At 38.4% G+C, this 12,871-nt stretch overlaps 2 protein-coding genes across 4 annotated transcripts; one reads left to right on the forward strand and one right to left on the reverse strand.

The window, feature by feature from the left end:
* Positions 1–601: 601 nt before the first annotated feature.
* On the reverse strand, positions 602–7,760 carry pes (pescadillo). Of its 3 annotated transcripts, none has more exons than XM_029510605.1 (15): positions 7,614–7,760; positions 7,322–7,401; positions 6,304–6,457; positions 5,975–6,084; positions 5,606–5,777; positions 5,401–5,490; positions 4,981–5,097; positions 4,630–4,707; positions 3,711–3,800; positions 3,445–3,560; positions 3,168–3,293; positions 2,099–2,283; positions 1,629–1,786; positions 1,375–1,542; positions 602–1,128 (listed from the first exon to the last, which is right to left on the reverse strand). In XM_029510605.1, exons 1-15 carry the CDS (start codon positions 7,635–7,637, stop codon positions 1,054–1,056), a joined length of 1,743 nt encoding a protein of 580 aa, XP_029366465.1. In that variant the 5' UTR covers positions 7,638–7,760; the 3' UTR covers positions 602–1,053. The 3 variants fall into 3 exon arrangements, with proteins under 3 accessions (XP_029366465.1, XP_029366463.1, XP_029366464.1); XM_029510603.1 differs by having other exon boundaries at positions 3,445–3,575; XM_029510604.1 differs by having other exon boundaries at positions 1,629–1,775; positions 2,085–2,283; positions 3,445–3,575.
* A 573-nt stretch (positions 7,761–8,333) lies between these two features.
* On the forward strand, positions 8,334–12,307 carry p2rx2 (purinergic receptor P2X, ligand-gated ion channel, 2). The gene is made up of 12 exons (XM_029511342.1): positions 8,334–8,500; positions 9,027–9,162; positions 9,274–9,345; positions 9,452–9,527; positions 9,624–9,720; positions 10,254–10,334; positions 10,623–10,776; positions 10,954–11,084; positions 11,177–11,267; positions 11,352–11,417; positions 11,508–11,585; positions 12,209–12,307. The coding sequence occupies exons 1-12, from the start codon at positions 8,334–8,336 to the stop codon at positions 12,305–12,307; spliced, it is 1,248 nt and encodes a 415-aa protein (XP_029367202.1).
* The last annotated feature ends 564 nt before the right edge of the window (positions 12,308–12,871 follow it).

Below are 12,871 nucleotides of genomic sequence, written 5' to 3' on the forward strand. Positions count from 1 at the left end.
CAAAGCTGTCCTCAGTAGACTTGTGCAAGCAGTACAGCTGTCAATAGAGAATAAAATTAACATTCAACCGCAAATGACAAGTCTATTTGGTTCTGCGCGGCAGGATGTAGCAGTGTGCTCATAAGGGCTCACCCGTCTACACTTTGGCCCCAGGGTCTGGAAGGCAAACTGGATTTGTGCTGCTCATCCCAGCCGTCAGTAGTGTGACACTACTGCTTTTGTTGTCAGCGTGCCTTTGACTGCGGCCACCATAGTGCCAGGCTGAGACCTGAACTGGGAGGGCATGCCTGGAATGCAGATCATGGTGTGATGGGCGGCAGTCAGCGTCTTAGACTGAATGAGGAGATTGAGGAGCTCTGGGTATGACTGACCTGGCCTTTGGCCCACCAGGATCACAGCAGAATCGTGGGGGGGGGGTTTGTGCCATTTGTTATCAGCACACATTGTGTATTTGTGGACAGTGACAATACTACAGTAACCTGAGCCTCTGGCTCCCTGACAAATTTAGACTCTTGGTTCATATTGGACAACATATCGACTATCTTGCATGTGTTTTGATCCATACACACCCAAAGACTGATCAGTGTAATGAAGAGACTAATGGCTTGTACGAATCATTTAATAACTATTCCATCCTTGAATGCACCACCCAGTAATGCAATGTGAAGAAACACGGCTTAGCGGCTTAGTCAGAGCTAAAAATTATATCTGATGCATGATCACAATAAACAGGCTTAATAAATTGTGTTTTTACTTTAGAATACAGACCATTTGAAGTACAGGATTTAAAATACAGTGGAATATCTTGTGAAATACAGAGTTGGAGAGTTAATACAGACATAATAGAGACAATCACTTCGTACATTAATGACACAGTTGGCATACACCACATCCTGCCTTTTAGCGTGTGATTCAGTGGAAATTATTACACCCATGTAACAGAAAAACTAACTCACAGGGCTGTCTGGCACAACTACAGGTTTATGACATCTCAACATGTAAAGCACTCCAACTCATTAAGTTAAAACACCAAGTCAGTTTGAAGATGTCAAACTATTTTCGAGCCTTTTTCTTCTTTGACTTTTCCGCATCGTCATGGGCTTTCCTCTTGGCAGCAAGTTTGTTGGCCTGCAACAAGTGAATGAATGCAGTTAACCCCCTCACACTCACAATGAAGAGTTCAGTGAACTCAGAGGGTCACCAAGTGTGTGTGGTTATACAGTAACCACCCCCCCCACACACACTACTGTTACACAATGACAGAGATAAGATGCTAGATAAGGAAAATAAAGGATCCAAACTTTAAAATATCACACACACACACAAAATAGTATATAGACATGAATCCACAATGAATTGCAAAATTAAACAAACCTCTCTGATTTTTCTTTTCTTTCCGAACATGATCTTGTCGAACAGGTACTTTTCCTTTCTCTTCATCATCATGATGGCAAGACGTTTCTCCTCTGCTTTCTCCTCCTGTTCCAAGCGAGCTTTGTTTTCTACTGTCACTTTTCCTGGCGTCACTTTGACTTGCAGAGACTAAAATGAAGTGAAAAGTTGATTCTTCAAATTTGGAAAAAACAGGATTACATAAGTTTCAAGGAAGAGTGTCAAACATCTCTTACCTTGCCCTGAGAGCTCTGTTCCTGCATCGTTTTTAGGTTTTGCTCTTCTGTCTCTTCTTCCTCATCGTTGCCACCATCATCCTCCTCCTCCTCCTCCTCCTCCTCATCATCCTCATCATCATCCTCCTCTTCCTCCTCATCCTCCTCCTGTTCATTGGCTATAATGGAAGTGAAATTTATTATTTTTTTGTTCATGTGTTGTGAATCCACTTTTCTTCAATATGAAATCTATAGTAACTGATCTATATTTACCAACAGTATCAAATGCAATATCACTTGTGTTGTCTGTATTCAGCCACTTTAAAATAAGGCACTACGTTTATTACTGATGCAGCGAGTTGGTATTGAAGGTATGCCAATACACCCACATCAATTCATATTAATTCTAATCAATGTGGCTCAATATTGTTTGGCCATAATATAAAATTGTGTGTATGAAAAGTGGGATATAAAAACGGTCCGGTCCATACCAGGCTTTTCTCCCCGTTGTAAGGCCATGATCTTCAATTTTTCGGGGGGCACATAATCACCTTCCTTCTCCTCTACAAACGGAGAGAGGTGAGGGGGCAGAGTCACTCCTAGGAAGTAGTCTTCCACCGGCAGGCGGATTTTGGCGTTGACACAGTCATACACCCACTGGGGCTGAATATAGTACCTGAAATGTCAAGTTAATTTATGATATCTGCTTCAGAGGAAACCAACAGGGATTTTATAGTTCCTTGTTTTAATTTTAAATAATGAGAAACTATCTCTCTATTTGGTCAGAGATGAAGTTTTCCTTCCATGCTAGAGAAATGCACGCAGGAAATGAAATAGGGGGCAGCATCTGCCATGCACGATGAATAGGATTGCTTTGAGGCTAGAGAGCAGAAAGTTCACTCAAAGGATGCATTGTAAAGGATACTGTAATGACAAAGGATAGAGGATCACAAGCTGCAAAGACTTCCTGCACATAGAATTTAGGATCCCAAAATAAACTATCAATGTAGCTTATTGTATAAAAAGTAGGGTGGTCAAGAGAAAGTGAAATTAAGTACTCACTGATCAATTAATATATTAAATGCATATATTAGAGTTGTGTGGTTTCATCCAAAGTTTCACTATTTTGTTATTGTTCTGTCAATTTGCTGATAGCTGATAAGAGAGGGTGGTGTGTGTTTTGCTCATCACTTTCTCAAAGGAAAAAAAAAAAAAAAACTTGAAAAGGTGCAATGACCTCTTACTCAAAATGTCCATATGGGCCATGTTCTAACTACTCAGCCACCAGAGCCCACCATCAACAGAAATTTGGGACTGCAGTGGCTCAGAAGAATCTGACTGAGCTTTTTCTTTTGAAAAATTCCCTTATATGAAAGGACCAGAACAGGCAGATGACATCCTTCATGTTATACTTGTCAACACCTCAAACAGCATTAAAGGGCTTTATATTGTTCTATTTATTTATCATATTTTTAATGGCACATTTCAATCCATAATAAAAAAGGAAAATCTTTTTGACAACCTTTGTAAAAAGTGAATCAGAAAAATGTGAAACATTACCTGTTGATATACTGTTTGTCGACATTGGGTCTGTCAACAATATGATGTGTGATGGTCTCATCTGTCACCTCGTACTTGCTACCAATGCAAACCGATTTGTCCCAGGACACCTCACCACCAAAACACCTATTGGAACACAGCATCAATGAACAGATGATAACTTAAATTAAAAAGGTTTTGCGCCTGTTTAAAATTCATAGTCAACTTAGGCATAACATTTCTATATGTATATAAAAGACTACTGACAGATTTTCATTGCAACACACACAGCACTTACCTGATGACGAAAGCCAGTGATTCTCTGGGTACTTCTCTGTTCAGGTAGAACTTGAGGCCCTCAAAAAGCTTTTTCTGGGCTTCCTGTTGTTTCTGTTCTCTTTCTCTGGCCTCCATCTTTTCAGTATCCTCCTGAAGAAAATCATTAAAAAGGTTCACATCTCCCAATTGAGTTTATAATCCTATTATACCTAATCCTACCTATAATCCATGACATTCATTCTCCATTTGAAACACTTAACAGATACAGTGAACTGGATATCTTACCCCTTCAACAGGAAACTGGTCAAGTTCTGCATCCTCCTCCTCTGTAGCAGAAACCACCCGTGACAGACTAGCACTTAGAGCTGACAGTTTCTATAAACCCAAAAACGACACGTTTAAAGCAACAATTTAACTTTATTTACAAATCATTACTATGAATAACCACAACTTTACATGATATATGACAAGAATACTTTGCTGGACGCTTACTTATGTCTTAAAAATAAAAGATAATGGCAAGTAAGAATTCCAAAGTCTATAAATCAATTCTGAAACTTTCCATCAGGTTTAGCAAGTGTCATAAATAGCACAGGAACACAATCATAGTTACAAAAAGAATAGAGTAACAAAAAAAAAAAAAAAACTGGCAATGAATGCCTGTCAAACAGCTAATTTTTACACTCACTGAACTGTATTCATTAGAGGTCACAACACCAAGATTACCCATTTAGGAAAACCTGTACTGAGACTTACATCTCCCAGCCAACTTCTTTCAACAATGATTAAACCCCTCTCGATTTAAAATCAGGATTTAGTACTTCACTGCCATACACATTCAAGCTACTACTTAACAGGTCAAAAAAAGTCCTATAATAAGTGAAAGTGTGTTAAACGTTCAAATGTCAAACAAAAGCAAGGTTTCAGCCAAACCGAATCAAAAAATAAATCCGTGAGTGGGAAGACTGAATTGGTCTGAAAGGGAGTGTTATTTCTTGGTACATTTTATTAATTTTGATATAGCTTGTATTTTAATTGAATTGGAGACAGCACTGCTGCCAGCACTAAGGTACTGATGTTGGCCTCTCTCAGCCTCTTGAGAAAATATTCCGCCTTCTTCTGATGTGACAACATTTGGGCAGATATCTCCACTACAGATATGTAATGAATAGAAACCACTGAAGTTTAGGATTAAGAGGCTCACCTCTAAGTAGCATTCTGAATTCATTGCATAGTCGTCCTCATCTTCTTCCTTCAGCTCTGACATTGCTTTGCCGTCCAGCTGAAAAAACACAGATTTGCCAACAAGTGCTCAAATAACCCAAAATCATTAGTCTGTACAATTATTTGCAAATTCACAAGATGAAGCAGCTGAAATCTAAATACATGTGAATGTAAAGTATGATGTCTTAAATAAAAATGAGCCATTTGAGTCAGTATAATGAATGTGAGTTTGACTCCATTTGTGAGCAACATAATTATAATACTGTCAGAAAAGTCCTGAAAAGTGATATACAGAGAAAAGTCTGTGTGACATTAACACAGTCCAAAATACCTTTGGTGGGTAGAGCAGGTTGAGGGAATGGTAGAGTCTGAAGTTGACGAAACCCAGGAGAGTTGTGTATAACTCTGTGAAAGTTGCCATTACTCTGTAGTCAACATCTGTTGGGTGCTGGGGGGAAAGAAAAGGAACTGAGTCTCAAAGGGTCCAATATTCATAGTAGTGTGTAATCCCTGGGGCACACAACCAGCATCCCAGTCTGTGAACTCATTTTAACAGTTTACATTCAAGAGTAATTACACACCATACCAAACTAAATGAATCTTTTTGTAAATGACAGCAGCACTTTATTGTTGATTTTGATGGATTCAAATGCTAACAGAGTTGTATCAAGCTAATACTATATAGCCAATAATATGGCTGGGTATTATTAGCATAATGACCATGGACTGGGTTTCATCATTTTGAACTTACATCATGGGCAAATTGATACGGCACCAGCCATGTAATGAGCTGTCCCATCACTTCTGCTTGATAATATATTCCCTTGATGGAGAGGAAAACCTGTTAGGAACAGATAAAATTTTGTGTATTAAGGACAGAGGTCAATGAACTCATTCATACTGATATATTTATATGCCAAATGAACACCAAAAAAAGCAGCTTGTTGGGCTGGCACCTTTCTGAGACCACGAGATGCAATAACAAAGTTCATCCACTCCACAGTGAGACGTCTGCACAGTTGGATTGTCTGAACGTGACATTTTCCTGTTCGGGCGAAGGTAGAGAAGAGGAAGCACATGCAAAGGGCGTCGTCAATATCACGGAGAGCATCAATGAAGGCGGGGTACCTGTAATAGAAAGGAGCATCAGAGTCAGGAGACGTTGTAATTACTATGTAATTGGTTTGCATCTAACTTTTAAGAAAGACAAAATATAATTAAATATATTAATTGTGTTAGTCATTTCTAATAATATGATCACTTTGATTTCACAATAATCGGCTCAACCATGCCCTCTTATGTCAAGTTGAGGGAACAACACTCACCTTTCTTTGATGATGTGGTCCAATTTATAGGTTGGCTTGTTCTCTCTTAGTCTCTCCACTGCAGACCATTCAGTTTTTCCATAGGCCTTCTTCAGTTTGCGAACAAATACCTGTAGGGATGTAAGACATTTTGGCAAATATTGAAAAAACAAACACTGATCAATTATCCTCAAGTTAAAATTCACAGGATTTGCAGGTCTGGATAGGTGGAAGTCATTTGTTAATGAATACGATTTGAAAGATTTTATTTGAAAGTAACAAAATTATCTCTCAAAACTGTTCTTACATAAGTATTTAACAAACGAAAAAACAAGCAAACCCTACTATACCTTATAGTCTCTGAACTTGCCAACGATTGGCTCGTGCATCAAAAAGCGGATGTCTTTGAGCATGTAGAAGGTCCTCTGGGCTGTGGACCCTTTGTTCACCTTCTTCTTGTGCTTGGGCTCGTGGGGATAGATGCCTTTGAGGATGCATAGTCGCCTGAACATCAGAAATTAGAATTATATGTCCATGACAGCGCTGTTTTCTATGCATCGTGATATGAAACCACTTTATGTCTGTAGGTGCAGTGATGATATATGTATATATGTATTTTGTATTTAAACCATGGATTGATAAATAGCTAAAGATTTTGATCAATTAGCCAAAGCAAGCAAAACATACAGATTTATTCCATTATAATATAGTCTCCAATCAGCTGAAAGTACACAACTCTCACAGGTCTGAAACAAATCCTTCGTCAGCTAATATCAATTAGAGATTTTTCTCTTTTTCATGCCAAGGTCTCCAATATCTGATTGTATTTAGTAGGAAAATCAATAAGCAACACTGCTTTATAGTCATGGAAAGATGTATGGGCATAGAATATTTATATTGATTTCTTAGCATACTTTTTCAAATTATTAAGAACAAAAAATCCAGCACCCACAAATGTCTTATCAATAACATCAGAGAATATGGTGATTTTCATCATATATTCGGCTGCCAGTTTACTCGGGGTATGTATCTAATACAAGTGGTCTGATTCAATAGCGCTGTAATTTAACTCAATATTGGGTTGTTATTCTTGTTTTGGTTAAGGTGCCTATTCAGTTTGTGGGATACTTGCTGGGATGTACTGGCAGGTCTTGCTGATGTGCCGCCTTCCCTTGGTTTATTTGAAGGTATTCTAAACGAGCTGCACTAACCCTAATCCACTGCAACAAAATGACACCTGAGCTGCGTATCACACCTGGAAAACAAAGGAAGTCTTTGCTCCGGGCAAAATAATTAACTACATATATTCGATAAACAGTCAAAACAAAAACAAACAAAAAACCCCGAGTGGAACCATTTCGCAGTTACCTGAAGTCCGGGAGGCTGAGCTGTAGTTTCTTCCGAGCTTTATTTCTGGTGATATAGTTGGTGGCAGAGCCCCTCTCAAACTGGAAACCAAGAACAGAAGCTCGTGTTATAACCTTATGAAACGCTCACTTCTCTAACTCTTAGTTAAGTTAACAAAACAATTTATTGTTCAGCTGCACCAACGAGGTTCGGAAAAACAAACTTTAGCTAGCTCCGTTTGCTAATTAGCTAGGCAGGTTGTTATCGGTGTAAATGTTTCCGAGCCTGACGTTGGTCGGATGTCAGCTCTTACCTTTTTCTTCTGAAGACCCCCCATTTACAAATATATAAATATATATATATATATATATATGTATATATCAGCGCGAAATTTATCCGTCAACAAAATCCTCTGCTCGGAAAGTGAACACAACGGTGTCCACCAGCAGCAACAGCCGATGCACGTGTCGCCTGACATGCGCGAAGGAGGTGGTGCTAGCAGCATTCAGGACCCCCGAGGGCTGGCTACGGATCCGCCTGTTCAAAAAAAAAAAAAAAAAAAAAGAGAGAGAGAGAGAGAGAAGAAAGTTTTCCTTTCTTTTTAAATAATATAACCAGACCGGTTTCACACAATCTCCTTAAATTCCACGTACCATGTGTTTTAGAGCGTTTCATCTTTTCTTGCAAATATGCTTCTGTGTTAAGCTTTTACTCTCATATTTTCAATCTATTCAAAGTTGTAATTATTAACTACAGTGAGATGATTAGTCTCATCAACGGGACACACGAGGCTGTTCAGTCATCAGAATAAAGTGACTTTAAAGAAAATGTATGATTCAACTACATTTGAACCCCACCCAACCCCCTTCCCCCACCACACTCACTGATCCCAATGATGCTTGGAAGAGATGCAGACTACAGCTGAGCAGGACCAGAGAGTCAGAAAAATAAATAGTGAGAGAGAGAGAAGTAAAAAGGTAGACACGGAGAGAAAAAAACAGACAGAAATTGGTCTTACCAAGGGAATCTCAAAATGTGTGAAACTTTTCACAGGTTCATCATGGGACTACGAGAATTTATAAAGGATTATTTTCTTGGTTTCTGGGACTACGAGACACCAAAGGTGATGGTGGTTAAAAACAGGACTCTTGGAGTAATTTACAGAGGTGTTCAGTTTCTTGTGATCACCTATTTTATCTGGTAAGCTTCAAGTTTGTGTATTTTCATGAATGCTTTAAAGGGACAATCAATGGATGTCAAAGTAATGGTAATTTCAGTCGTTTTATTTCTTTTGTGTGTGATTAGGTGTTTCGTAGTTTTACTGTATATTTTAGGCAATTTTTGTTTGCTAACAATATTATTTGTATGAAAAAATGGGTATTATCATTAAAAATGGTTTTACATTTTCAATACCATAAATTTGAGCTTTGTGAAGAGGAAATACTTCCCATTTACGATTAATTGAAAACAACTGATCAATATACAGTCACTCATTTTATTCAATACTAATCGATCTTTGCCAAGCTGTCTCAGTAGATTAACAATTTGTGAAGATCTTTATTCTTAGATTTCTTTGGTTAAAGGATTTAAGTGCGTCATCCTGTCCTCTTTCCATTGCTTCAGCCATGAGAGCTGAACAGATCAAGGGTAATATGATACCTCCAATAAAAACTGACATCATAACACAAAATCTGATATCACTTTTGTCTGTTCTATCACCCTGAAGGTATGTCTTTATAAGTCAGAAGGCATACCAAGAGAGTGAAACACGTCCAGAGAGCTCAGTCTACACGCTCATGAAAGGCACAGCAGTTCATGGAGATGATGTTCTGGATACAGTTGAATATGTTCAACCATCAGAAGTGAGTTGAGCTCTAACACGTAAAAAAAAAAAAGAAAAATCCCACCAATTTTTTTCTGTCTTAATTGGTCTTGCTACAGTAAACATCACAGGAAAGTTTTGTTGCTCATAGGGCGGTGATGTGATCAGTGCGATATTGAGGCGAGAGGTCACATACAATCAGAGGCAAGGGACCTGTGCTGAGGTGAGAGGTCAACTAAAGCCTGGTGTGCAAGAAAATGATATGTGTATTATTTACACAGATATCTTTCTTTTCCTGTGAGTTTTAATGTCTGTCTTCACTTCACTAGTATTTCAAAGTTGCCGGTGCCAACTGTACAACAGATTCTGATTGTGTTCAAGGGGAGGTTAACTTTGATGGCCATGGTAATGTTTTTCGCTTTCACAAAATCTTTCTTCATGCTGTGTTTTTTTTTGTTTGTTTTTGCCACAGTTATTCTCTACATTGACACTTTCTTACAGGCAGAAGAACTGGCAGATGTGTTCAGTACTATAATCACACATTCAAAACATGTGAGATCCAAACTTGGTGTCCTATTGAGGAGTATGCCGTAGTACGGTAAGGCAGGTGATATTAAACACCACCAAATGTATTATTCATGTTCATGTCATTTCCATTTCTGAACCTAAAATCATTACATAAAAAAATAAGTCCCTTACACAAGAATAAATCTGAATTATGATGGCATCCGATTGTGATTAAACTCCTATACTTTTGAAAGTTTTGAGCCTGATTCCATTTAACTTGTTTAGTAATCCATCTGCTTTGATTAGAAAGCCAAAGATGTTGTAAAAATGGATCCACAAACACATTAAATTTAGTGTTGATTGTATTTTGTATTCTCAGCAGGATAATTCAGGGATAGCAGGAAACACCCACATAAAGAGTAACAAGATACAAAAATCAGACAATGATGGTTAATATTTGATTTGTCACTGATCTGACCAAATGTTGGCTGTGAGAATATCAATTAGACTGCTGTAGGTCCCAGTGGTGGTTGCTAGGCAACATAGAGAAAGGAATGGCTTGGGGCAGGTCCATCATCATCATCATCATCATCACCGATTGTGATTATTTGTTGTCTTCAACAGTAAACCGGCGTTAGTGGAGGCCATCAACTTCACAGTGTTCATCAGGAACTCAATTAACTTCCCCAAATTTGAAGTACTGAGGTAAAGTATCTTCCCAAACACAAACACACACACACACACACACACACACACACACACACACAATTATTTACAATTACTTATTCCTCATTCTCCTTAACTACAACTTATTACTGTGACTCTTACTCTAAGTATATTGTGTGTTTGTATATTGCATATTGTAATAGTTTGCTCCTAATGTCAAACATGTTGAATGACAATAAAGCCCCTTGTATCTTGAATATTAATAAATCTGGGAGTTCATGCTTTTCAGCAGAGAGTCAGAATAATATTTCTTCCCATTTTTGGCAGGGGAAACGTTAAAGATGCTTCAAATAAGCGTACTCTGCAAAAATACCTCAGTAAGTGTCATTATGATGAAGAGAAAGAACCATACTGTCCAAACTTCCGCCTTGGCTACATCGCACATCAAGCCAAGGAGAATTTCAGTGAGCTCTGCAGGACTGTGAGTTTGATTATGGTTTGATATCTGATTTCCAAGTCTGTACATGGCTGAAGACTCTCTCTCTTAAAATCTTATTTTGCTTATGTTCCATCAGTGATGTTTTAAAGATGTGTCGCAAATGACCTACACTGTGATAGTGCAAGCATTGTTTGATATGTGAATGTTGTTTTCGATCAGGGAGGAGTGATTGGAGTTTTCATTAACTGGGACTGCAACCTCGACCTGGACCAATCACACTGTAAACCTAAATATTCTTTTCGTCGTCTTGATCTTCGAAAGGATGATGCTAACTCTGGATATTATTACAGGTGAGTTTTTTCTTGGTGACTGTTTTAAACTGTGGGTGATACTTTGGCTTGTATTAGGATTTTCCACCTCCACCGCTGTGGTTTCTGTCCAGATTTGCCAAATCATATTGTAAGAATGGGGTGGTGTCTCGAACACTTATTAAGGCCTTTGGTATCCGTCTGGACATCATTGTTCACGGACGTGTAAGTACATCAAAGCATCAACAGTTTATGTTCTACTGACTGTGCTAGTTGCTGTAATATCATTTGCACGTCACTCCTTTGCAGGCCGGTAAATTCAGTCCCATCCCAACTGTCATCAGCACAGTGACTGCAATGACTTCAGTTGGCATTGTGAGCAATTACTATATCACTCTCTTATCTGGAAACGTTGAAGTGACAGCTAATGCTCTTTGCACCAAAAACTTTTTTCATCCCCTCCAGTGTACCATTATCTGTGACTGGATCATGCTGACGTTTATTGACAAGAATGAAGTTTACAGCGAGAGAAAGTTTGATGAAGTGAGTAAAAAGCATCATATAGTCAATCTTAAACCATGTTCGTCTGTGTTCATTACAGTCTAGTGACATCCTGATAATAAGAGCTATTTTGGCTCTGAGTAGTCATGATGATTGCTTTGTTATTTATAGTTACCAAACCTGTATTTATTTAATGGGAAATCATATCATCATCTCACCAACCTCATCACCATATGCTCTTACTCTGTTAATGTAAAGAGTGAAGCTTTTGAAATGGAACCTGATCAAGAGCAAAGTGGGAGACGGCGGCTCTTTATAGATTTACAGATTATTCAATTTTAAATTTTATATTTTACCAGCACTGTCTGTGTATTCAGATTAAGGCTAAAACAAGTGTCATAGCATTGTATTTGCAAGTTTAAAATGGGATTCATATTAAAGAAACTGTATTTTGCTACATTAAACACCAACACCAACGCAGAAATCAGTATGCAGCTCCGTGCTTTCAATCCCAACCTGCTTCTGCATTATTAATAAAGTTTTAATGAGCTGTGGTGGCAACAAATTCAGGGCAAAATCTGAGAGGTATTTACTAGTAGTTTTATGTCAGTAACTTCTGCAGTGAATGGTGTCCTCTCTAAATGCAGGATTTGTGCCCCACGCAGGTTATCAAGGAGCCCAAAGTGCCAATTTCAACAGAGCTCAGCTTCATCAACAGCTTTGGCTCCAACCATTCAGACATCTCAGATGGTGTACCACTGTGATGTCCTCACAGTTGCCTCAGTCCTCGCTGGCCATGTGTGTGTATGTGTGGGTGGACTCTCCTAAAACCAGCTGACTGTAGCAATCCCACCAACTCTGAGTGGTTCTTTAGGTGTCTGCTGCAGCACCATGATGGGACTACTACTGGCTGCTTTGCTGATGTCTATGGCAGCATACTGACAGGGCACCACAGTGATGCAATCTTTATAAATAAATAAAGACACCTACACCCACCTTGACAAACCTCCACCTGATTCCCAGATGACAGTAACTCCACCTACAAGAAGTGTTTATTTCTTCACTATAAAAAACAAACTAAATAGTATTTCATAGCTGATAAAATATTTGAGTACAAAGTAATGAGAAACAGACTTACAAATTTTGTTCAATTATTTCCATTCATTGCAACAATAAAAGTCATCCACTAACTTGTGTTGCAGTTATGAGTGTCATTATAATATCATCTCATTAAAGAGTACAGTCAAATGTAACACATTGACTCTGATTCAGTTCCTTCATGCTTCAGCCTGATGTGTTCAGCATGATGAGAAGAAACAAGAGGAAAC

Source organism: Echeneis naucrates, chromosome 9 (assembly GCF_900963305.1).
Source record: "Echeneis naucrates chromosome 9, fEcheNa1.1, whole genome shotgun sequence".
Lineage (NCBI taxonomy): Eukaryota > Metazoa > Chordata > Actinopteri > Carangiformes > Echeneidae > Echeneis > Echeneis naucrates.

Bases quoted from the DNA above. Each gene is read 5' to 3' on its own strand.
- pes (XM_029510604.1), bottom strand. From the start codon at position 7,637: ATGGGGGGTCTTCAGAAGAAAAAG. The intron at 5,491-5,605 runs GTGCCAGCCCAA...TGTTCCTAACAG, and splicing joins CATCTCGTGGTCTCAGAAAG to GTTTTCCTCTCCATCAAGGG. The intron at 3,294-3,444 runs GTAAGTGCTGTG...GTGTTCCAATAG, and splicing joins TCACTGGCTTTCGTCATCAG to GTGTTTTGGTGGTGAGGTGT.
- p2rx2 (XM_029511342.1), top strand. From the start codon at position 8,334: ATGTGTGAAACTTTTCACAGGTTCATCATGGGACTACGAGAATTTATA. The intron at 8,501-9,026 runs GTAAGCTTCAAG...ATCACCCTGAAG, and splicing joins GTGATCACCTATTTTATCTG to GTATGTCTTTATAAGTCAGA. The intron at 11,268-11,351 runs GTAAGTACATCA...ACTCCTTTGCAG, and splicing joins ACATCATTGTTCACGGACGT to GCCGGTAAATTCAGTCCCAT.